Below are 26,284 nucleotides of genomic sequence, written 5' to 3'. Positions count from 1 at the left end.
CATGAAACATCCTAATTCTTTATGGAGGACTGTAGCATATTACTCATTGAAAACAAAACATATTCCATATGTAAAATCTTACGTACGTTGATATATATATAGAACTTGAGTGTAAACAAAATTGATAAAATTTGGCATATGGAGAGTCATAATTTTAAGATGGCTTCAAGGGCCAATTTACTAGGACAATATATGATTATCAAGTTCCTCCTTGGCCCGGCGCTGCGGCTGCGGCCGTGGCCAGGGCTGGGGTTGCGGTTGGGGTACTAGCTCGTTGATAACAATATATTGCTAGCTGGACAGTGCCAAAGGTGAAATCATGGATGATGCTGCCATACAGAAGAATGCCATGAGCAGGAAGGATGCCGAGAGTATATATATACATGTAATTACATGTTAAAGATCAGAATCGGATACCTCTGAACTAAATTATACTTGGGATACAAAACAGTTTGATCACTAAAAGTAATCGATCGTCACGTAGCTTGTATTTGAACTTAATGACTACACATATGGCTATAAGTCTATAATCGAGATAGAGATAGTGATCACTCATCTTGTCCAACATTTGGAAAGGCCAGCTTTTTCTCGATCATCTTCTTTGTGTGAAATAATTCATCAGTCACCTTTCATGGACCATGTAAAGTTGTCACATATGTAAAGGACAACCTACCTAGCTCGTTGACACATGCCGGCCACTGCTTTATAGAGCAGGTAGTAACTTACTGCATGTGGATTGTGGTTAGGATCAATCATCAATGGAAAGCATAAGCATTCCGGAGTTGCCACTGCTAGCCTCCCCAAGTAGTTACAGTATTCCGGTGCAAGGTCTAGGAACGGCTGTATATCCTTTTCCTGCCTCTGAACAAAGTAGAGAAAAAGAAGCCATTCTCAGTGCAATCAAAATTGGTTACAGACATTTTGATACGGCAGCGGCTTACCAGACTGAGCAAGTTCTTGGTGAAGCTATCGGCGAAGCTATTTCTCTTGGCCTCATCAAATCCCGGGATGAACTTTTTGTTACTTCCAAGCTTTGGTGCTGTGATGCACACCCTCACCGTGTCCTCCCTGCCATTCAGAACACCCTCAAGTATATATATGTGTATTTCATTTTCAATATTAATTAATGAATTTCATTACAACTGTTAATACCAATTAGCTAGGCTATTATGACATGTATTTGTTTTCCTGCATGCAGGAATCTGAGATTGGAGTACCTTAACCTTTATCCGATTCATTGGCCTGTGAGTTTGAAGACAAGAAGCTATGACTTTCCTGTTAACAAAGAGCACCTTCTTCCTACAGACTTTAAGGGGGTGTGGGAAGCCATGGAAGAGTGTCAGAAGCTAGGCCTCACCAAGTCCATTGGAGTCTGCAATTTTTCATGCAAAAAGATCGAAACCTTGCTTGCCACTGCCAAAATCCCTCCTGCAGTCAATCAAGTAATTAATAATAGTACTTATTTGGTAGCCAATTAATTAGTTGAGAGGCTTGATCATTCTATGATTTTGCATGCTTCTAAATTTAGTACTGGATCATGCATGCATCTACATATCCATGCTTAGCTAATTTGTTTTTTGTTAATCAATTAATTTGGTAATTGTTTTGTTAAGGCGGAGATGAATCCAGTATGGCAGCAGAAAAAGTTGAGAGAATTGTGTAAGAGAAAGGGTATAGTTGTCACGGCCTACTCTCCTTTGGGGGGGAAAAGGAACACCTTGGGGATCAAACGCCGTAAGGGAATGTGAAGTCCTCAAACAGATTGCAGATGCAAAAGGAAAATCTCTTGCTCAGGTTTGTTTGAGGTGGCTTTATGAGCAAGGGGTGAGTTTTGTGGTGAAGAGCTTCAATAAGGACAGGATTAAAGAAAATGTGGAAATATTCGACTGGGAGCTTAATCTTGAGGAGCTGGAAAAGATCGATCAAATCCCGCAAAAAAGAGGATATCTCGCATTTGAATTCATAGCAGATCAAGGCCCTTAGAGCAACTCCAACAGCTTCCCTATATTTTGATTTTTCTCTACTTTAGGGAAAAATAAGCCTCTTTTGCTCCAACAGATTCCCTATAACTATCTCTATTTTAGGGAAAGTGAGGAAAGAGAAAACCAAATTCCCTATATTTACAGCAAGCTCTAAAAATTTAAGGAAGAATATGGAGATTTTAGAAATTGCTGTAAAATAGAGAATCTGTTGGAGTTGGAGAATAAAAAAATGCTAAAGCTTTGACTTTTACTTCCCTATTATACAAAAATTATAGGGAAGCTGTTGGAGTTGCTCTTACAAGTCTCCCGAAGAGTTTTGGGATGGAGAAGTTTAACATCAATACTATCGTAAAGTTTATCTCTTGCTCTAATTTATTTCTTTCAACTTTTCAAGTTCAATGCTCAGTAAATCTAAATGTCACTTTGTGTAACGGTTTCTTTTTTTATATTGAAGGGAACAAAATCAAATTTAGCCAAATCATATCTCAATCTTTACGATTATTGACCAATCACCATTAGTACCTAACCCCACAAACATAAAGAGTTGAATAAATTATCATCAAGTCTTTGATAATAGAGAGCTAAACTTTGTAACTTATTGGGCCTTTGTGAGCGGTTATGTTAGGCGTTTAACGTTTTGCCAAATGATAGATTATTGGGCTTACATTTGAGTCTGGGAGGGTGGGAGGTAGAAAAACTTTTGCCTTTGGAACTTGTTAAGATGAAGAGCGAAGCTCCATCTATCAATCAAGCTCAAGGTCAATCAGATCAACGTACAGCATTGCAAAATGATCAAGAAACTACACGTGTCACACATTCAAGACATGACTCAAATGATGAAAGTCTAATCGTATCAGTTACATACACAAGCCAGTGAATACGTGTCATTAATCCAACCGTTCTGTTAAGAGTTAGTGGAAATAAGGCAACCTGTTTTGCATGAGTAGTATATATCTCCAATTAGCGTCTGCAATTAGTTTAGCTAAGCATTTGTAACAAACACTCAGAGAAATAGCCAAGTCTGTTTAGCTCTCTCTTCCTTTCCTTCATCGTCTTCCTCACCTTCACTGGTTCTAGGATTTTTGGTTCGCATCACCATAGCCATTTTCTTCATGCTTTCTGATACTTAATCACCCCACCATGATTTCTAACAGAACTAAATTAGAAATTAAAGAATTTGAATGTGCTAATTAATAAACACCCACCCCCAATTCCCCCATGTTACTAAATCTTAGAGATCACCTTTCAGGCTGTCACCCCCATCTGACAGATCTCCTCCCATCTTTAGAGGTCAAGATTTTAATGCTTAATATGAAGTTCATTGAGATTTATAATGGTCAATTTATAATGCAGGAATAGCTGGAGCACACGGGAATCAACAAATTTTTTTCTTAGACTTAACCCAAAGGTCGAGTTAAGAATAATAGTTTAGTCCAAAGTTCAAGGTTAGTGCAGGTGTGAGGTGTTTATTTGGGAATCACAAAGGAATCCGAGTTTGCTATGTATTATATATTGAAGTCCTCGTATCGATCAATTGCCATACTCTAATTTGAAGCTAAGAGTGGTAGTGTTGAGAAAAATGGGAAGCTTGCCAGTAGTCGAAAATGTCTCATCACGTTCTATCTGATAAAGTAATTTGGGGTTCACATCCAAAACCAATTGGCAATGGATGGAGTGGCCCAAACCCTTATAAACCCATAGGCAATGTCCCATTTTTTCCATGTGGGATGACATATATTCTCAACACGCCCCCGCACGTGTGACGAATTTTCAAGCTATACACGTGGACAACTTTGGGTGACGTGGAGCCCGTGTGGCCGTTAGGCATGCACACGTGGGTAACCCGCTTTGATACCATGATAAAGTAATCTGGGGTTCACATCCAAAACCAATTGGCAATGGATGGAGTGGCCCAAACCCTTATAAACCCATAGGCAAGGTCTCATTTTTCCCATGTGGGATGACATATATTCTCAACACCATCAACATTCCAGTGTTGCCACTGGTCTCATCATCAACTGGGAAAACAAGCAACATTCCTGTTCTAGGTTTCGGAACTGCTACATACCCTTTTGTTGGCTCAGAAATCGTAAAAGAAGCCATTCTCGATGCGATCAGAGTTGGCTACAGACATTTTGACACAGCCGCTCTTTACCAGACGGAGCAGAGTCTCGGTGAAGCCATTTCGGAAGCTCTTTCTCTTGGCCTCATCGAATCCCCGCAAGACCTCTTCATCACTTCCAAGCTGTGGTGCAATGATGCTCACCCCCACCGTGTCTTACCTGCAATTCGCACTACGCTCAAGTAAAATAACTACTACTATAGGTGAGTTATTCAGCATTAATTTGTGGAATTGATTGATAGGTTAACACGCAGATATCCATATGCATATATATGTTCATGCAGGAACCTAGGACTGGAGTACCTTGATCTATATCTCATTCACTGGCCGGTGAGTGTGAAGCCGGGAAACTATGACTTTCCGTTTGACAAAGAGTACCTTCTTCCAATCGACTTCAAGGGTGTGTGGCATGGAGGAGTGCCAGAAGCTAGGCCTCACTAAATCTCTAGGAGTTAGCAACTTCTCATGCAAAAAGATCCAGAACCTGCTAGCTGCTGCTAAAATCCCTCCTGCCGTCAACCAACCAACTATTGATCCGTTACATGCATCTCTACATAATATTGTAAAAATAGTTTAGAATCTTTAGATTCACATTATAGAACTGTTAATAGTAAAAATTATACCTCTGTATATCTATACATATATCCATATATGCTGGATCTGGTGGAGGTGTGCAAATTTAATTTTTCCAATATACGTAGCTCTTTATTTTTGGCTTTATTTTGCAAAATAATTCTTGTATGTAGAGGGTCTTAGAAACAAGTTCATTTCATTTCCTTCTTTCCAAAAAATCATTCCATTTCCTATATATTTCTACGTAGCGGTGAATGCTCTAATTGGTTATACAATCAATTCGCAACTTTAGGTGGGGATGAACCCGCTTTGGCAGCAGAGAAAGCTAAGAGAGTTTTGCTAGAAAAATGGTATACTAATCATGGCCTACTCTCCTTTGGAGCAAAAGGAACACGTTGGGGCTCAAATGGAATCATGGAATCTGAGACGCTCAAGCAGATTGCAGATGCAAAAAGGAAAACCCTTGCCCAGGTACGTTAGCTAATCTAGAGTAATGAAATTTTTTTTGTTAAACATTCAATGTGAACTTTGAGCGCACATAATTTGTGATATGAAAGTTTGATGATTATATCTAGTTGAATTGATCGATTTGCATGCATGTAGGTTTGTCTGAGGTGGGCATACGAGCAAGAGGTGAGTTTCGTGGTGAAAAGCTTCAGTAAGGAGAGGATTAGTGAAAATAGTGATATATTTGAGTGGGAGCTTTGTCCAGATGAGGTGGAGAAGATCAATCAAATTCCACAGAAAAGAGGATTTCCTGCATTCGACTTCGTTGCGGATCATGGCCTTTACAAGACTCTTGAGGAGTTGTGAGATGGAGAGATTTAACAATCACAATTCACACTACGTGCATGCATTAGTATAATTATTAAATTATATATGAAACGACTATTAATGCACCACTAGTACAAACAGAGCCGTCTCAAACTTTTCGGAGGCCTGTGCGGAACTTAAAATGTGGCCCTCCAAGCTTTAGTTTTATATTTATAGTCGAACAAACTCACAATATAAAATCAAATAGCCAACAATGATCAATGATAGCTCATTAGATGAGCCTACAACAGAGGCTAAATAGTCAATACAATTATAAAGTTTGCAACAAAAAATATTACAAAAAGATGTTTGATCTAAAACCCTCAAAATAATACATTCTTCCAGTAGTGTTGATTGATATTCATTTGAAAATCCATCTCCTTGCCTTCTTAGCTGCAAAATCATCAATTAGTTTATCGTAATTGATTTTTCCAAGATATTCATTCTCAATCGAAATCAAAGCAAGTCCATTTAATCTTTCTTGAGACAAGAAGCAAGTCCATTTAATCTTTCTTGAGACAAGAAGCAAATGAATGTAAATTAGAGAACCTGATTTCTTGAAGATCAAAGACTCGGATGACTGAGATGAGAGTCTCGTCCGCAGTCCGCTGACCACTCCTTCTCCAATTTTCTCAATTCTTAGAATCCCAGAAAATTGCTAAACAGCCACAACCTTTACAATTTGAAAACCAAATTAAACCATTAGGAATACTAAAGCAAACATTAATTTATTTGTAAATCACAAATCAAAAAATCATACCTAAGCGGCTGAGTATTGAGGTACTGAGGTCGCCAGGTCGATGAGAATCAGATGGAATTGAGGAGGGGAGTTTGGGAGAGAGAGACAGAACACAAAAGAAACAAAAAAAAGTGGAGAGGTTTCGGACGGATGGAATTGATGAGAGGAGAGAGAGACACATTGCTAAAAACAAGGAGAGATGTTCTTTTGGCCGGATGGGCCTCTTCCATATTATTTAGCTTAAATATTAAATTTAAATATAAAAAACAAAAATTGGGCCCTCTCAATCACATGTGAACGGCTCAATCACCAGAATGTAGCAAAGAATAAAAAAATTGAACGCAGAAAGAAGAAAAGAATATATAGGTTGGTCTGCTTGGGGCCTAATTTTTAATATTTATATGTGTAAATATAAAACATGAAAAAAAAAATTGGGGCCCTCTCACATTGGGGCCCTGTGCTGTTGCACTCATTGCACACCTTCAGAGCCGGCCCTGAGTACAAAATCAAAAATAGATAACGGTTGCGCACCGTTGTCTGAAAAAATATATTTTCGTTGTCTAGGTGAGTGTTGTCTTTTTACGCTTCACTCCACAACGGTACTTCACCGATCACTATGCCAAAAAAGCTATCAGACGACAGAGGATATCTGTCGTCTGATTAAAGAAATTTCTGTTGTCTAGTACGGTGCCGTCTCTTGGGGAATCAGACGACAGATTTCCTCTGTCGTCTTATTTATCAGACGACAGAAATTTTTTGGGTCTTCTGTTGTCTGATGAAATCGAGACATGAGGTAGTGAATTCAAACGACAGATAAATGTCGTGTGAACTAGAAACAAATAACAGTTCCTTATAATTTATGTGGTCTGAATGGACTTATAATAACAGTTAAGTGTTGTTTTATTCTAAGTTCAATAACAGTTAACTGTCATTCGTATTCAGTTTAGAATACAATTATCTATCGTCTTTAGTCTCCTACGATAACATTTATATGTTGTTTTATATGCATTATAGTCACAGATAAGTGTGCATTAAACTTAGTTAATACTATATTTATTTACCGTTTGAGTTTAGTCATAGATGACAGTTAAATGACGTTTAAAAGGAATACAAATAACAGTTGTCTGTGGTTTTTATTAACTTATAGTAATAGTTATCTGTTGTGGAATATAACTTGGAGTTACAATTAAGTGTGGTTTGAAAGTTGTTAAGGTTACATTTATCTATTGTTGTGATTTATACTCTACAACAGTTAACTAAAGGTTGAAGAGCACAGACAGGACAATTATTTGTTGCTTGAAGCTAATTTGAGCGATAGTTAAATGTTGTTTCATTTTGTTTGTAACCATAGAATTTTGGTTCTATCGACAATTATCTGTTTTTTGAGTGGATAAAAAACAACACACTTGGATTTAATTCTGTTGTTACTTTCTATTTTAGATGACAATTTTCTGTTGTTTGAGTGTCCAAATATGAACACAATTTTTCTTGTTTCTGTTGTTCTTTGACGCGTCCAACAACATCATTTTGTTGTTGCTTTCTATTCCAGATGTCATACTCGTATCCCTGTTGTGCCATAATCATGTAAATCTGGGAACAACACAATGCATTCATCAAATATGAAATCCATTCACAAAAATACCAATATTTGATCAATCTGTTCCTGGAGCTATACATACATCCATCATGGAGCTAAACTTAATAAACATCAGTTCAATAACCCATAGCAGTTGGAATGATCAACAAATGTAACCCAAAAAACCACTGATATCTCATACTAGCTACTGATCATAAACTGTACTTGCAGGCCAAAAATAGATACTTAGACCAACTGCATAACTAGTTAATATGGGTTATAGATGATGCATGTCCAAAATTAGAATCTTCTCGACACACTAGCTTTGCTGAAATTGGCTGACATACTTTGCCCACTCGGCCCGGACCTGATCAATGTCTTTTTGTGTGTAGAAGTGATTTGCTTTCCTTTCCCACTGCAAGTATAAAAAAAAATACAAGTTAATGTGAATGGATATGTTTCACAACATTAATCAGAATTGGAAGGAGTTGATATATATATATATATATATATATATATATATATATATATATATATATACCTTAGCACTCCACTGTTGATTTTTGTCCTCCGCTATGTCTTTCATGTAATGCATAATCCACAGTCCACAAGTTTTATCGCCCAATTGCTCCGGAATGCCCTGAAACATCATAAAATTATTGAATACCTGGCTGATGCTATGGAATAAAAAGAACATTTGTTGAAGTAAAATCAACTAGCATATAGTTAGCTGGTTTGCAACTCGTACCGCACAATTTTTCCATTGAACTATTTTTCTGCCTTTCTTATTTTTCTGTGCATTGTATATTCTGATGGAACTGAAACAAAATGACGAGAACAACAATCAGCCAGAAACTGAACAACTTACAAAGTAACATTTAGATATAAATAATTCCAGCAAAATGCAAGTATAACAACCAATTTAACATTGAACCAAACTGAATGTAGAAGCCGCTTACTCGTCCACAATAGTTTTCCATTCACCGGTGATGAGTCGCCTCTTTAATGGATCCATGAAGTGCACCACTTCTTCACCGGGGTTCACAACCGTCAACATCCAATGACAACTAACATTAAAATGTTCAACTCAATACCCAAATTAATGAAGATAGCATGCATTTATACTGTAGATATTAGGAGGTAAGGTCTAAATCAAAATTGCTTACCCTGAGTTATATGGAACTAGAAAAACCTGGCCAGGCTTCCCATTTCCATACCGAACAGCTAGAGAACGAGCTCGTTCTGTTGGATTTCCACACGCAAGTGCACCAGTGTGATCAGGGTCTATGAAGGCGATCATTTCCAGCATCTTTGTTTTCTTCAAAACCTGATAGAGGTAGCTACAAAAACAGCAGATTTAGTTTAACACCAATTACAACATTGAAGATGGCCACCATACAACCTAATACAATTTAATAGATTTAATATGCACTACAAACCTCATATACATCACTAATGAGCCGTTCGATATCTCCTTCATGTTGGTCATGGCATACACATCCCTCCTAAAGATAGCTACCTTCTTTGGATGGCCTAAAAGCTCTTCTCCCAAAGTGGTGTGGATGGTGAACCCATCCTTTAAGAATGTGTTGGCCCATTGGCACAACATCTTTAGGGGTAAAGGCAACTTGGCTGGCAGGTTTTGAAGGTCATCATGATCATCATCATCATATATGTCTCTATTTCTCTTCTTCACAATTTTACGCTTTACTCCTTCCTATATTTATAAACAATAATATGCATCATTATTAGATCAAAATAGTTTAGGGTTTCTGAAAATGTACTAATGAACAAATGAAATTACCTTTTGCTCAACTGTGGGGGGTATAATCAAGTTTTTAGGCCAAGCAACGCATGTGCCAATCGCATCGCGTATTTTGACAATCTCATCTTTGATAGGAAATGGTAGCAAAGCATCTTCAACAATAGCTTTGGTGACTGACACGCGCACATTTTCCTCTCCCATTGGAACACCATGGATTGTTTGTTTGCTGGCCTCAATATCAACTTCAACGATGGTTCCAAGAGCAACTACATTATCCAATGAATTTATTGCTAGCTTAGACTCCAACTTGACCGTATTGGTCATAACCTGAGATTTCTGAAACAGTTGCATAAATCAGATTTCAGAAATCGGCATGCATCAGTAAGTATGATCTATCAATCTAACCATAAGGGTAACAGAAAGTAAAGGAAGGAAGGTAAGGTAATAGGGTGTAGTTTACCGGAACTTCTTCCCAGAATTTAGTCTTGATGAGAGGTCTACCAACTATCCCAACATCATCCTCAATAACCGATGCAAATTTGCTGCTCAATTTACTATCCAGAAACGGCATAGCAGTCTCCTCTTCAACATCCACTTGTGCAGCATTGTTCAAGATTAACTTATTCTTGACATTTCTAGCAAGCTCAGTTTGACCAACCTTCATACCCTTGTCATTTTGCCGGGAACAGCTGCCTTGTCCAGAACCAATATCATTCAATGGTGTCAACGTTTTCAATGAATCATTGTCAACCTCTTTCCTCGCAACCTTTTCTTCCAACTTCTTAAACCTATCCTCCCAAACAGCTATTTCCTTGGCAATGTGATGTTCCATCTCCAGCTCCCATTTAGCTCTTTCATTGGCAATGATAGTTTCTTTCTCTTCAGCTAATATCCTCTTCACACTCACCCTCAAGGTGTCTTGTACAGATTCCTTTCGGCGTTTTGGTATATTAAAGTAAGCAGCCGGCTTGACAAAGCCACCAACACCTCGTACCCTGCCAGGGGCCTCGGGGTTTCCCAATGCCAATGTTAGAATATCATCTGATCCAGAAGAATTCACTTCACCTTCACACAATTTTTGCCTTAGTTTGTCCTGTAAATATAAAATAGAAGCATCAGATGCATGAATGATGCAAATTAAATATAAAAATTCAGAAAAAATAATTACACTTGTAATTGAACTTACAATTTTTTCAACTGTCTTCTTGACTTCCGGCCCGTTGAAGTTGCCGGTCTTGTCTTGTCGTGCCTTTACCCACATTGTCGCACGATCAAGTTCTTCGATCGGTATTGTTTCAGACTATATGAACATAGAGGGTATAATGATCATTACTTTGTCCTAAATCCAAGGAAGAACAATTATACAGTAAAGTACTCTAGAAAAGGCTATACTAACCAGTTCTTCTTGAAGATTAGCATATCCTTTTCGCGCCATTCGATGAGGGTACTTATTCTCCTTTCGCTTTTTTATTTGTGCCTCGCGAAGTTCCTTCAAAGAGTATGCAGAAGTGTCCACAATATTAGAGCGTCTTGAAGATTTTAACAGATATAGACATAGAATAAAAGCATTATCATCTGTTCTTGGACTAAAATTCAGTAGTTGCCAAACCTTAAATTTTGTGGTAGTCCTATCAGCAACAAACTTATCCCAGTCACGCTGGTCAATGGATCGATAATCATCGGGAGGGAACTCCAACAGTTCAGGGTTATCCAAATATGGCATAATGTACCAGTTTGTCAACTTGCTCTTGAATTCTCTCCATTTATTGGCGGCTGATGTAATAACCAATTTCTTCCACTCCTTAGGCACCACAAATGCTTCCTGCATATGTTCAAAACCATAAGCGGGAACCTTTCTTTAATATTTGCTCATTGTTAATGAAAATAAGTAGAATACAAGTAACACAGCTATATAGAACAACATTATCATACAATTAAACATATAGTCAGATTAATTACCTCAATACTTTCCCAGATTTTGTCTTTCTCATCTAATTTCACTTCTCTCCAATCCTTTATAGATATCGGGATCCTTGTACGTGCCAATACCCCAATATAGGACTGCATCTCCTTAGCTGCCTTTCCAATTGGTTCCCCTTGAGCATTACACTCAACTTTCAGCCTCTTTCCACGAATAAGTCGCCTTGAAATGCGATTCATCGTTACCATCCCACGCTTAAGTAACTGTAGTCCACCGGTTAGGTTGTCCTCTTCATCAAGGGCCTTGCTCTTTCCAACATTACGTGCATATGCTGCCTTCTTGGACTTACCAGCTTGCTTGGATACACTTCTCTTTGGGGATGCAGATTTGTTAGAGTGAGCAAGTGTCAACATTGTTTTTCTTGATGTCGCTTGAGCTTTCTTGGGGGTTGCAGCTTTATTAGGGGCTGCATCTTGCTGAGCGAAGGTAGATTTTAGTGGTACATCCTGCATATGTTCAACAGCTGGTTTTGACACGATCTTTTGACCTCTTTTCATTTGCAATGCCTTCATCCTTAGTGCTATAGCTCTAGCTTTGGCTGTGTTGTTAGACCGGGGAGCCATGACCTAAAAGAAACAAGTCAACAGTTAGCAATATGTATAAATAAATGGTTGAAAACAAATAGCAGATCACAGTACACAAAAGTACACAACACATTAGCAGCTAAATTGAACCTAGTACTAACAAAACAACTAACATATTAAAAAGGTTCATATATTTCATCAATAATCACACAGTACAAAGACGGGTGAAGCAAACAAAAGTGCAAGGAAACAACCCTATTATCTAATCCTATAAGCGACGATGACTATTTTCATTCTCAACCCATATGGCTTCATCTCCAGGTCGCATATAATTGATGTGATCATCACCAACTATGTCATCAAAAGTCTCAATAGATGGCAATGTGGCATTATATGGCTGCTGTTCCACTTCAATATCTTGTAGCTCCTCATCATCATTAGCCTCTTGGTAGTCTTTATCTGGACACCTTACTACCACTGACCATTGCACATCAAGGGGGTCTTGTATGTAAAATATTTGCTTAACATGCGTAGCTAAGACAAAAGCATCATTTAAGTGCCCTATCCTATTCAAATTCACCAAAGTAAACCCAAGTTCGTCTACTTTGATGCCCCTAACATTCTCTACCCAATCACATTTGAATAAAGGTACCCTAAACTTGTAGTAGTCCAACTCCCATATATGCTTAATCACACCGTAAAAGTGCATATCATCTGTTCTAGGGTTTTTATCCCTTGCATTAGAAATCTGCATTGCATCAGCAAGCAAAAATACCCCACTGTTTTGAACAGATCGAAGATTGTCACGCTCCTTGGTGTTGAAATCAACACCATTAACCTGGTATCCACTAAATGTTGGCACTTCATTCTTTGGTCCAGCTGCCATCCATCTCATTGTATGTGAAACATTATTGTCAGCAAACATGAGTTCATTTGAAACCTGCAAACAGTACATACATTACATAGCCATCAAAACATAATATTTTATTGTTGCAAATGTATCAATAATGAAGAACTTACCCTCTCTTTTAACCAGTTCGAAAAGGTCTGATTCTGTTTATTCTTCAACCACGTTTCATTTTTTGAGAACTTAGGATAAAGCAACTTTAATAACTCCAAATGTTCACTGGATGGAGGAGAAAAACAAAACACTTAGCAAGAAATAGAAAATAATGAAGGGAATTTGCTGACATTAATTATAATTATTAAAAAAGAAAAAGAAAAAAGGAATAAGTAATGACTTACAGGAAATATGGCAACGCATCCTCCGTATTCTGCAATACACAAAGATGTGCTTGATGCATTTCTTTTCCATAAACAGAAATCATGGAAGCACCTGATAGCGGTTTGGATGCATTCTGAAATTCTGCTTTGCTACTTTCTGGGATTCCAGCAGTACCAGCATCATCAAGCATACGTTCAGCACAAAACTCAACAGCCTCTTCGACAATATAACACTCTGCTATGCACCCTTCAGGGTGCCTACGACATCTCACCCATCCTTTGAACACTTTCATGTATCTCTCAAATGGATACATCCATCGAAAAAATACTGGACCACAAAGCTCTACTTCTCTGACAAGATGCACAGTCAAATGAATCATGATGTCAAAAAAGGATGGTGGGAAGTACTTCTCAAGCAAGCAAACTGTAATAACTAGGTCAGCTTGCATTTTTTGTAGCTTGGAAACATCAATCACTTTGGCACATATAGCCTTGAAGAATAGGCAGAAGCGAATGATTGCATACCTAACAGGCTTCTCAAGAACAGATCGTAAAGCAACAGGGAGCAGAATTTGCATGATAGTGTGACAATCATGCGATTTAAGACCAACAAGTCTTAAATCATCCATAGAGACAAGGCTCCTAACATTTGATGAAAACCGCACAGGCACTGTCATATTGAAAAAAGAGTTGCAAACTATTTTCTTTTCATTTAGCAGCAAATTCCAACTAGCTAAAGGTAACTTGTCTCTTTTGGCACCAATTTTGGGATTCAAACCAGTCCTAATGCCCATTTCAACCATGTCTAAACGAGCAGCAACCCCATCCTTTGTCTTCCCGGGAATGTTTAGCAATGTACCAATGATAGCATCACAACAGTTCTTCTCAATGTGCATTACATCGAGATTATGTCGTATAGGAATATATCTCCAATACTCTAGTTCAAAGAAAATTGACTTCTTCTTCCAACAAGGCCTGCTTCGGTCTTCAACACTCTTTGCAGGACGACACTTTTTGCCAAATGCACAGTTCATACCCTCAACTCTAGCAAACACCTCCTCTCCGGTTAATGGTACAGGAGCAAGCTCCTCCTCTACTGTATTGTCGAAAGCAGCACGCTGTTTTCGATAGGGATGATGTCTAGGTAGGTATCGACGATGCCTCATGAATGACATTTTATTACCTTTCTTCAACCTATATGGTCCACTCTTATCAACGCATATCGGACAAGCATTGTATCCTTTCACAATGCTGCCTGACAAGTTCTCATAAGCGGGAAAGTCATTAATGGTCCAGAGGAGTATAGCTCTTAGTTTAAAGTATTCCCCTCTAAAGGCATCATATACTCCCTCAACCCCATCCCACAAGACTTTTAGATCATCTATTAAAGGTTGCAGATATACGTCGATATCATTACCAGGCTGTTTTGGTCCGGAGATCAGCAGCGTCAACATCATATACTTCCTCTTCATACATAGCCATGGCGGAAGATTATATGTCACAAGTATAACAGGCCAGCAAGAGTACCTGCTACTTAGAGAACTATGAGGATTAAACCCATCAGATGAGAGGGCTAGTCGAAGGTTCCTAGGCTCACTTCCAAATTCCGGCCATTTCTTGTCAACTAAATCCCAAGTCGGGGAATCAGCTGGATGCTGCATCATTCCATCTTTCTTTCTACCATAATCATGCCAAGTCAGATTCTTAGCTGTATTGGCCGATTGGTAAAACCGTTTGAACCTCGGGATTGGTGGAAAGTACCATAAAACCTTGGCAGGTATCCCTACTTTTTCAGTTTTATCCTTGCCTAATTTCCACCTTGAAGCACCACAAGTGGGGCAGATAATAGCATCTGCATGCTGCTGTCTATACAAGACGCAGTCATTTGGACAAGCATGAATCTTATGGTACTCCATACCTAATGCACTAAGTGATTTTTTTGCCTCATATAAAGATGCAGGAACCTCATTTCCTTCAGGAAGCAAACCCCCGATCATTATCAGCATGTCAGAATAGCAGGAATCAGTCATTCCATGCTTTGCTTTCAGATTGAATGTCTGAATCAGACCATTTAACTTGGTTGTCTTGGTACAACCAGGGTACAAAGGCTTATCGGCATCCTCCACATACTTCAGAAACTCATTTGAGTCTTCTGAAATCTCCTCATCCTCACTCTCTCCTTCTACATCATTCTCTCCCATCCTACTACCCCCATCCCAATCTACAGTTTCAGCTTCCCCTCTTCTATTGCCAGAAATGGCAGCTGTATTAGGTTCTCCATGCCACCTCCAATGCTTATAACTACTATCAATACCATTCCAAAAAATATGGTCCTTAACAACTCCAATGGAAAATCCATCAGTATTGCAGCATTTTAGGCAAGGACAACGTATTTTTGCTTGGTTGTTGGCATTAGCAGAGGCAAATTTCAGAAACTGTCCTACTCCTACCTCAAACTTGCGTGACCTTCTATCAGCATTCATCCATGATTTATCCATCTTACACAGAAAAAGTAAAATAATCAAGATTTGTACAACACCTTACATACATTTATATATCCCAAACACAATACATGCTATACTGCTCAGAACTAACTAACTATAGAAGTAAAAAAGAAAAATGTACAAGATCAATCCTCAATCATCTATATTTAATGAAAAAACTATACAAGAGCTGCAAGTCATGCATTGAGATACGATGTTAAGAAAAACTTACTTGTAATTGCCTGACGATATGCCTGAACTACGACCTTGCTGGAATACCAGACCCTTCACAATGAAGTTAGCAACAATCTCAGCGACCTGTACAGATGTATCAAAACATTAGATACGCCGCACAATGTAATTATCAAAGATAAAAGAAATATTAACATCATTTAATAATTGCATTAGGCGGCCAGAGACATGCAGTTGTCCAAGGTGTTTTCGATCAGATTGCTAGATAGTAAACTCTTTGGAACATTGCCTAAAGTTAATGAATGTTGTTTTATTATCTGCAGCTACATGATTGCTTTATGCAAGTAAAAGATTACAAAGAAAGACTTAAAAGAAGTGAAGATAAACTTTGGGTTGGTGATTTTGTTCCTCTTGAGATTAATGTACAGGAAAAGATCAATTTGAGAGGGGAAAAAAAAAGGTATCATTTTAGAAAATGTAATGGTGAAGAATAATAATATATATTTTTTTTGTCTATCCACAAGCTGAAGTCAAAACTATCTAGAATTTTGGTCAACTTCTTTTGAACCGGCCAGTTTTGAGTATCAAGTTCTTTTGTACCTTAAAATGAACGCGGAGATCGCTGCCTCTGGCTTTGCAGGCTGATTCATCATTGCAAAACAATAAAAACCATTAGATTTTCAAAAACACTCAAACTCATACTAATAAGCCCACGAAACAAACACATTGGTTAAACTACAAATTACTTACACTTGGTATTGTTGTCCGGCTCTTGCAAATACTTCACCTGCAAAAAACCCAGTAACCCAATCTCATAAGAATTTGAATCCACCAACACAAAACCACAGATTCAATGACCCATACATTTTGATTTCGGACTAAAAACATATAAAACATGCTTCATTTTCACTGCTTCTGAAACCTAGAAAACCAAAACTATCTTTTTTTTTTGGTCGACTTTTGAGTCAAAGAAGCTATCAAATTCCTGTTTCAGTAATAGAACAACTAGAGTTTATATTTGGTCATTTGGATGCCTAAAACACAAACATGCTATCAGATTGGTATCATTTATGCTATCCTAATTATGCTATCAGATTGGTATCAATTATGCTATCCTAATTATGCTATCAGATTCACAGCAAAACACAAGCATCCTATCCTAATTGCCTATTCTGTAAGGTATGCAACTTAGTTGTTGTAGTTCCTAATGAATATTGATAAGTCCACATCAAGTCTTACAAACAATTCATACAATGAACCAAAAAAAAAAAAAAAAAGCAGCCAAGCTAAATACAAACAGCAATATATGAAAGAATGAAAGATCAAAGACCATGTTTAGATCTCAAGTTCTCAACTTCAATCCATCTGTTACCAAAATATAGGGATTTCATGTTCATGTTTGTAGGTTGACGATCAATAACTATACTAAGACTAAAATCAGATTGTGGAAGAATATATATAGAGGAGGCAATAACAAATATATTTACCTGGCCGGTAATTTTACTTTCTGGAGATCAAACCGGTCAATATCAAGTTTGAGACCCTGTAAACATGCAATTGTACATAAGACTATAAAAAAGTTTTCGTATTTTGTAATTTTCACTTCTCAGCACCCAAGTAGCATAGAATATAGCTTCATATATACCTGATAAATTTTAAGCCCCTCAAAACTTCACCAGCAAGCCAATTGACACCAAGCTTATATGCTCAAACCTGAATTGCAAAGCCCCATGATAAACTGAGTTCGTCACTCCTGAGACATGTCAAAACATACATGTAAGCAAGAATGCTTCTTAAATGAATACATATAACTAATTCAAGCAATATATACTTAACTGTTAACGATAAAGAAGAAAACAAAACCCTCAACAAAGAACCAAAAGGGAAAAAGAAAAAAAAAAAAAACAGCCTTAGCAAACAAATAAAGAGGAAGTAGAATCACATCTATAATTATGACACTGTAAACAACAAGTCCACATAGTGAGATGGCAACGGATCAATTCCTAAAACCTGGAATCAGAATTCAATAAAATATATATATATATATATATATATATATATATAAAATAAAAAAACCAAAATCAATTGCTAAACCAATAATTGAAATTATCAAAGTAACAATCACCTTCTTGCAGTGATGTTGTTCTAGTGAGAAATCCAAACCTACAATCATGAAGACGTCAAGTTAAAGAGAGATCATTTATGTTAACCAAAGAAAGAGGTTTAATAGATGTGCTCTATATATATATATATATATAGAATCTATTTCCTACATTTCTATAGTACTTCAATTCCTGTCAGACATTAATTTGACATAGCGAGCTCATCGCTCAATCTCCTTGTTTCCAAGTCATTCCAACTCAATAGAAGAAACTCTTATCGAGCTTATTCGCTTTTTGTTTTCCTCCGATTTAAAGAACAGAAGATTCATCAATAATCAGAAAACAAAACTTAAATACCTGATTCACAGCAGCACAACCAAGTAAAACCAACTAACAACACCAAAAGAACAAGCCAAATACTCCTTTGCATAAAACCTACACAATAAGAACAAAATAATCATCACCATTCAAACAACAAAACACCCAAACATCTATAAAAACTAACAATCCAAACCTCAACAAAAACCACCCACTGAAAACCACAAAACCATACCCAAACACATAGAAACCAAAATCATTACCTCAACAAAACATAAAAACCAAGATCAATTGAAACCCAACCACAACAAAATCCACCGATTCAAAACCACAAAACTACAAGCATCAATAAAACATCACCTCCGATGAAAAACCTCTTCTCCTCCGATGCTTTTCTCTTATCTATAGATTTGGCACGGTAAACATCTAGAAGTCATGGAACTTCTGGAAGGGTCAGTGGAGGCTAAAAACAGAGCAAGTACACGGGTGGGTTACGATTCTCTGCTCTACGGGTTTCTAGACTTTCTGTGGCAACCCGAAAAGAGATGTGTCGCTGCCCATCATGCAACCGCCGTCGATCATCGATTCGTCAAGGAGATTAGGAGAGAAATCTGGGTGAGAGAGGACTGGGTTTCAGAAATTAGATTTGATTTGAGAGAGGGCTGATTTTTGAGAGGTATAGAGTTTCTGGTTGGCGCAAGAGAGTTTTAGACATAGAGGTTTGTGGGAATGAAGAACACGAAGCTGCTAGGTTTTGTGTTATGTTTTTTTTTGGTGAATAAAAAAAAAAAAAAAAAAAAAGACATAACACGTGCTTTGTGTTATGTACGTCAAAACAGATCGACTTCAAATAAAAAAAGTCAAACACTCCTTATTCAAACAACAGAATTTCTTAGCTCTGTTGTCTGAATAGTTTTACATTTACTGGTCACCGATAGGGTTTGGGCAATTAGGAGGGAAAAGACTTAATCTTGTTGGAGGGAAATCTAAACCTTTTGCTAAAAAAATTTTCATCTTTTCAGACGACATTTAAGTGTCGTCTGAGTCTGACCATATCTTCAAAATGAAACAAGCATGGTTTCTCATTGTATTCAGACAACACATTTAATTTTTGTGTCGTCTGAATTTAGTCTGAAACACTCAGACGACAGAAAATGACTATTCTGTCGTCTGAACTCTGTTGTCTGATAGCTTTTTTGGCATAGTGGATGTTGAACATAATAAAGTACAACGGCTTTTAGTTAGAAATCGTTGTAGATATACTTAGCATATACCGTTAGCACTGAATACACCGTTGTGTATTTAATTATTCAATAACGGTTTTCACTCAGATACCGATGCAGTAATATAATTAACACATCAATAACGGTTTTCACTCAGATACCGTTAGCCATATGCATTATCGCACGGCTTCATGTAGAGCAATAATCTCTGCATGATTTGAGGAAGTAGCAACAAGGGTCTGCTTTGTAGACCTCCAAGATATCGCTGTGCTTCCCATGGTAAAGACATAACCCATTTGGGAGCGACCTTTGTGAGGGTCAGAGAGATACCCTGCACCAGCAAAACCCATCAAGACATCGTTGTCATTTTGATGGAGGGGAGGAGGAGTAGGACGCCGGCCACCATGGGTAGTGGCGTCGACGGCTACATTACGGAAATTGGCATTTTGCCTTATGGGGTCCGATCCCAAATTCCCGTCATTTCTTTTCTCTCTGTAGGGATAGAACAAACTCATATCTATCGTACATTTTAAGTAACGAAAGATTGCCTTTATACCAGTCCAATGGCGTTGCGTTGGCGCGAGGCTATATCTAGCCAACAAGTTCATAACAATTGAGGTGTCCGGTCTTGTATTGTGCTAAGTACAATAATGTGCTTATTGTACATAAGTAAGCACTTCTGCTATTAACACGTCTTCGTCATCATCCCTGGGACGAAACGGATCCCTTTTAGGGCCAAGACTACGGACGACCATGGGAGTGCATTTTTGACTTTATCAGAATGCCAAGCATTTATTGACATGGTATACAAGTTCTAAATCTAGAAAAAACCGTGTTCTCCCAAGGTCCTTCATCTCAAACTCGGATTTCAGGTGTTCAACGGTTTCCCTTAACTCTCAAGGGTTCCAATTATGTTTATCAACATAAACCGCGACAACTGCAAATTCGGAACTTGTCATGGAAACGTGTGGGCATAGTTCATCATATCCCTTCCCAATCAAGCAGTCACTTTAGTTAGCGTTTCACCCTTATTGCAAACGCGCTCCGTGGTTAAGAGCCACTTGATTTGGGTAAATGAAGTCCACAAGAACCTTCATTATATTCCGTATGTAGATCCCCATAGAGATACGTAGTGACCACATTCGTATGCTGCACGTTCAGTTATTTGGAAACTACCAAACTGACAAGGTAGTGGAGTGCAATGACATCCATTACGAGAGAATAGGTCTTCTCGTAGTCGATTCCAGGGCGTTTTGTGAGAAGCATTGCGCCATAAGGCGAGATTATCATCTCTTTTTCTCATCACGCTATCTAACGAAGACCTATTAATGTCAACAGGTTTTATGTTAGGAGGTGTTGGCATCTCAGGCCCGAAATCCTTCCTCTTCGTTAGTGAATCCAATTCAACCTGGATCACATCTTTCCATTTAGGCCAATTTTCTCTACGTTGGCATTCTTCAACGGAGTAAGGTTCGATGTCATTGGTCTCAATAATTCCACATCCTCATGTACACTAGTGTAGTTCGTAGAGATCTCTATATTCTCATGAGACAGATTTTGAGTATCAATGATCAATGGATCAAGTTGTGCCAAACTCGCTCTCTTCCTAGGGCGAGAATCCATCGAACCTATGGGTCTCCTACGCTCTCTAACGGAACCCATGGCCTATGATGCCACTATGCCACCTTGTGGCATCACCATACCACCATCCATGGTAGTGGTGCCGTACCCATCTCCTCTGGGAGGCACCATGTCCTCTTGTAGGGACATCAATCCTTGCAGACATGTTTGCAGCAGGTATATGTGATCTCGTCACTTTTAGGGGATCAAGATGAGACATAGTGGGGACAGATCACGACAATTCATGTCGTTTCTGTTGAACGTTGACGTTCTAATCTCCCCCTAACGACGGGAAGACTGTCTCATCAAAGTGACAATCCGCAAATCCAGCGAAAAAAAAGATTGCCTGTCAATGGTTCTACATAGCGGACTTATAGTTGGAGACTCATGTCCAACACAAATATATATATATATATATATATGTGTGTGTGTGTGTGTGTGTGTGTGTGTGTGTGTGTGCATTTGTTTCAATGACTCATGTTGATGCTCTGTGGCGGCGCAATTGGCACATGAACTGCACACTCAAATATGCATAAGTACGACATATTAGACTCGAACCCAGTCACTAGCTGTAACGCAAATAAAAGTTGAGTGGCTGCTATGAGTCGTAGACGAATTAGCATAGCTGCATGCGATATTGCATAACCCAAGCGGAAATATTGGTGCGCATTACCAATGTCCGGGCTACCATCGTAGTCTTTTAATGGTGGCTTTTCCGCGAGATCAATTGGGTGTGTACATGGGAATATAATACTTGATATCAATACCCAATGATATGCAATAGTCATCGAAAAATTGCGATGTAAACTCTCTAGCATTATCAAGTCAAATTGACTGAATGGGATGATCTGGGTAGTGAGCCCGTAGCCATATGTTCTGGGCTAGGAGTTCATCATAAGCAGCATTATGAGTGGATGATAGCGCGACACGTGACCAGCGTGTCCGCACATTAACCAACACCATAAAACATCTAAGCAGTCCGCAAGTTAGTTGAATCGATCCACAAAATCCCCTTGGATTCTATGTAAGAATGGAATTATTTCTTTAGTGTCCTTTGCATAGGATGGTCGTGATCCTTAAAAAAACATGCTTTACAGAACGAAAAATTAGCCTTATAATCAACCAATGAAGGTTTTGGTTGAGCCAAAATGTCACAATTTACTTTGAGAAGTAGAGAGAGGAGCCAAGTCTCCATACATAGCGTCAATGCCATGTATAGGCCGCAGGGGGTAGGCGGTGCTGGCCATGTGTGGCCAGTCTTGCACAATCATGGCGCCATAAGGCGCATGTGCAGCTCCTCGAACCAATTCTTGGTTCTTACTTCTTTTCGTTCTGAAAAATGGATGTCCGTGTGAAGTCTTTAATACACGGAGCATCATGTCACGACCTGGGTGTCCCAAACGGTCATGCCAAAGCCTATGTGTGTCAGAATCTCATAAATCATCTCTCATGACATGGTTGAATTCAATGACTCGAATAGTGGTTGCATACAACCCACTAGAGCGACACATAAGTTTCTCTAATACTCGTTTATGTCCGTAGTCATTAGAGGTGATGCAAAGGAACTCTTGTCCATTCTCATAATGTGTTTCCACATGAAAACCATTGACTCTTATATCTTTCAAATAAAGTTCGAATTAGGTATGTCCAAGACATTAAGTAAAAGAATCGACACTTTATTAATAGCCAATGATTACATCAAAGTTTCTTAACCAAAGTCTAATCCAAAAATAAAAGTCAAACTTAGAGAGATTGTAGTCACTCAATCCGTTCGGTGACTCCAATCAAATATGACCAGGAAAGTAGGAAGAGATGTCGGTGGAGCGAGGCTCTCTTAAGTACCACTAATCTCAATTACTTTCCTAGACATCATACTTAATTAGGCGAGCCAAGTGAGAAAGAGTTAAAACAAAATGTCATTTATTGATTTAAGGCATAACTGCCATTACATAATTCTTGGAAATAAAAGACTACTCTAAATAAAAATCTGCGGCATTTTGTCTTTATCGCCAGATTTAAAGTCTTCTTGAACTCGATGTCTTGATCACTGTGAGGCAACTACCTTCTTAGGTACATTGCAAACTCAGGCCCATTGATCAGACGTTCCATATCAGAAATAGATACGATGAAGAGGATTCTCCCTTGATTGAGGCGCATTGGCGCAATGTGCATGGTCCCTAGGACCTGAGGCGTTGGAAGATTATGACCATGGCCAACGTTGGCTCTATGGTTTCCAACCCTTAGTCCCTCAAAATTACGGCTCCTACGGTGGCGTGATTGTTGCCTTTGGCGACTACCTTCATGAGCATTTCGATCATATGGATCATGACGTCTATGGCGACTTTCTCTAGCCATGGGGTGATGCTCTGGATAGCTATCTCGAAGCCTATCAATTTCTCTTCTCACAAGCTAATTGTCTTGCCTTTAAGCAATTTCCATAGCTTCAATAAGCTTTTGAAAGCTTGTGATCCGTCTTGCATTTATATGAGTCCGAAATAAATCACAGGACCTCATAGCATAGACAGGGAAGGTATTGAGGGTTTTCTCAATCAATTGTTCTTCTATGATCGTCTTGCCACAGAAGCGCATCATTCCTGTGATGCGGAGAGCTTCCGAATAAAATTGTATGACTGTATCAAAGTCAGAGAAGCGAAGATCATTCCATTCTGCTTCTAAATTCGGAAGGATGGAGTCACGAACATTGCCATAACGTTCACGAAGTGCTCGCCAAAGCTTTATGGCGCTATCCTCATTCATGAACTCAAACTGGAGGTCTCTATCCATATGACGCATCATTAGGGCAAGTGCCCTGGAATTGTCAATCTCAGTTTGAGGGTCTGGAGCAGTTCCTTCAGAACAAAGCTCTTGGATTGTGTGCAATAGATCACGGGAAATAAGATGGAGCTCAACGTCCTGAGCCCACAATAGGTATCTTTTGCCTGCATAATCCAATGGAACAAAATCGAATATGTTCGAGTTTGACATCCTGAAAAATGGTGAAACAAGAACCAATTAGTTTCGGAGCTAAACTTCCACGAAAGCTAATTATAATAAGATTTCCAAGCTATGCTACCAAGAAATCAATTTCCAAGAATAATTGGATTAGACCAAACAATGATGTTTTAATATGGTCACAATTTGATGCTTGTGGACGCTCTTAGTCCGAATATCATGAACACTCTTAGTTTATTGTTTACGAACGCTCTTAGTTCGTTAATTATGAACACTCTTAGTCCATTGGTTATGAACGCTCTTAGTTCGTTAAGCGTGAATCCCCACAATTCCGCTTATTAAATACTCAAAACCATATTCATATATTTCAAAATTCTGTAGCAAATAAAGGAATTTAAAATACATGAAAGCAGTAACTTTAATTCACAAAAACTTACGTGATGGTTTAGGGCTTGAGAACACGCGCGTGTTGGAGCAGGCGTGTTTGGGGCAGCAGCAACAATTGGCAGCAGAGCAGCAGCTAGTGGCAGCAGCAAACAGCAGCAGCAGCGGTAGTGTGCGGCAGCAGCAGTATCGGCAGCAGGCGCGCGGGGCAGGACTGCAAGGTGAGGGACGCTGGCGGGCTGATGCAGGGTCGCGGGGACTTGCAGGGGAGCAGGGCAGGGCTGCAGGGGCAGCAGAGACTTATGACAGGAGGCTGCAGGGGAGGGCTACAGGGGCAGCAGAGACTTGCGGCTAGGGCTTGAAGGCTGCGGCAATTTTAGGTTTTAGGGTTTTTAGGGTTTTGTTTTTTTTCTTATGCTAGGGTTAGAACTCGTGTTGATAACGTGTTGTAGAGAATTGGAATTGTGTGTTTATTATTGATAATAGGAGCCATTTATATAGGGAGTTATAAGGTACACAAAAGGTAATAGAATCCGAATACAATTGAATACCTAGAACCTTTTCCTATTACAACTCTAAACCCTAGTTTGTAGAGGCACACATGATGTCGACATCCTTCAACATACCTATATATGTTTCTCTATCACCAACAAGATAATTAAAAAAGTGACTTGGCTAGGCTTGTTTGTTAACAATATGGTAAGTGACTGAGTTGAATCTAGTGGGTGCACGTGATCTTGTGAAACAAGTCAAACAACTGATGGGGTAAGAGAGAATTGTTAGATAGCCAAAAAATAGAATTGACCAATCTATATATTGTCTTTCCAAGTCATTCCATACAATAAAGTGTTTGTTGCATCTTACATTCAATTCTTACAATCTAAAGCTTAGTTCCCTTTCATTTCAAAATTGAGTGTGGGTAGAGTGTACCATTAATTCCCTTGGTTGGAAGCTTAATTCTCTTTAACACCGATTAATTTTTTTTTTTTTTCCTTTCTCTGGTACTAATTTAGTGAAGATAAAAGGGATAATGATCATTTACACAATTTTGGGGTTAATTAACCCCACTTACCCAAACACTCTAAGAGATTGCCCACTTACACAATATTATATATATATTTTGCCCTAATACCCAATTAAGTTATTTTTTATTCTTTTTTGTTTATTTTTAAGACAATTTTGCCCTCTCTTCCTTTATCACTTAGAGAGAGACTTTGCCGGACTCCGGTAGGCTGTCGCGGGATTCCGGTGACCGGCCGCCGGATTCCGTTGACCGACCGCCGGATTCCATTGTCCGGCAGCCGGACTCTGGTGATCGGACCGGAATCCGGCGTCCAACTTTATTGCCCCCCCAATAATCTTATTATTACCCCGCAATAATATTTTTATTGGCCCCCAATAATCTTATTATTGCCTTCCAATAATCGTTTTTTTGCCCCCCAATAATCGTTTTTTCGCCCCCCAATAATCTTATTATTGCCCAACCAAATCATAATAAACAAAACAATCACTACTAGCAACATCCCATATTGAAATCGGCCAATTTTTTGGAGAAACAAACCACCGCAACAACATGGACGACGTTGGAGGCCTCCTACGCATTTTACCAGAAAGAGGGGGGGAAAAAAAAAAGAAGAAAAAGAAGGGAAGCCTGAACGACGGCGTCAGAGCCCCGACCCGAACTCCAACCCGCCGGAGCTACTCAATTCTC

General features: G+C 38.7%; 1 protein-coding gene, 1 long non-coding RNA gene and 2 pseudogenes across 2 annotated transcripts; 2 read left to right on the top strand and 2 right to left on the bottom strand.

Annotated features, from left to right (window-relative positions):
- The first annotated feature begins 687 nt into the window (after positions 1–687).
- On the top strand, positions 688–2,460 carry LOC133713193 (non-functional NADPH-dependent codeinone reductase 2-like; annotated as a pseudogene).
- Positions 2,461–3,665: 1,205 nt separating this feature from the next.
- On the top strand, positions 3,666–5,505 carry LOC133713194 (non-functional NADPH-dependent codeinone reductase 2-like; annotated as a pseudogene).
- Positions 5,506–5,626: 121 nt separating this feature from the next.
- LOC133713066 (uncharacterized) lies at positions 5,627–6,431 on the bottom strand. The gene is made up of 3 exons (XR_009847751.1): positions 6,251–6,431; positions 6,040–6,163; positions 5,627–5,883 (listed from the first exon to the last, which is right to left on the bottom strand). It is a non-coding gene; the product is annotated as an uncharacterized LOC133713066 (long non-coding RNA).
- A 1,558-nt stretch (positions 6,432–7,989) lies between these two features.
- On the bottom strand, positions 7,990–10,143 carry LOC133708584 (uncharacterized). Its single transcript, XM_062134057.1, has 8 exons — positions 10,031–10,143; positions 9,610–9,906; positions 9,245–9,522; positions 8,972–9,145; positions 8,765–8,872; positions 8,554–8,623; positions 8,347–8,445; positions 7,990–8,220 (listed from the first exon to the last, which is right to left on the bottom strand). Exons 1-8 carry the CDS (start codon positions 10,139–10,141, stop codon positions 8,125–8,127), a joined length of 1,233 nt encoding a protein of 410 aa, XP_061990041.1. The 5' UTR covers positions 10,142–10,143; the 3' UTR covers positions 7,990–8,124.
- Between the last annotated feature and the right edge of the window lie 16,141 nt (positions 10,144–26,284).

The sequence above is a fragment of the Rosa rugosa genome, chromosome 5 (assembly GCF_958449725.1).
Source record: "Rosa rugosa chromosome 5, drRosRugo1.1, whole genome shotgun sequence".
Classification (NCBI taxonomy): Eukaryota; Viridiplantae; Streptophyta; class Magnoliopsida; order Rosales; family Rosaceae; genus Rosa; species Rosa rugosa.
The sequence above is the reverse complement of the archived record's forward strand: the minus strand, read 5'-3'. Positions and strand labels throughout refer to the sequence as shown.

Coding starts and splice junctions, on each gene's coding strand:
- LOC133708584 (XM_062134057.1), bottom strand. CDS start 10,141: ATGCCGTTTCTGGATAGTAAATTGAGCAGCAAATTTGCATCGGTTATT. Junction 9,523..9,609: donor CCCCCACAGTTGAGCAAAAG/GTAATTTCATTT, acceptor TTATAAATATAG/GAAGGAGTAAAGCGTAAAAT. Junction 8,873..8,971: donor CTAGTTCCATATAACTCAGG/GTAAGCAATTTT, acceptor TTTTAATGTTAG/TTGTCATTGGATGTTGACGG.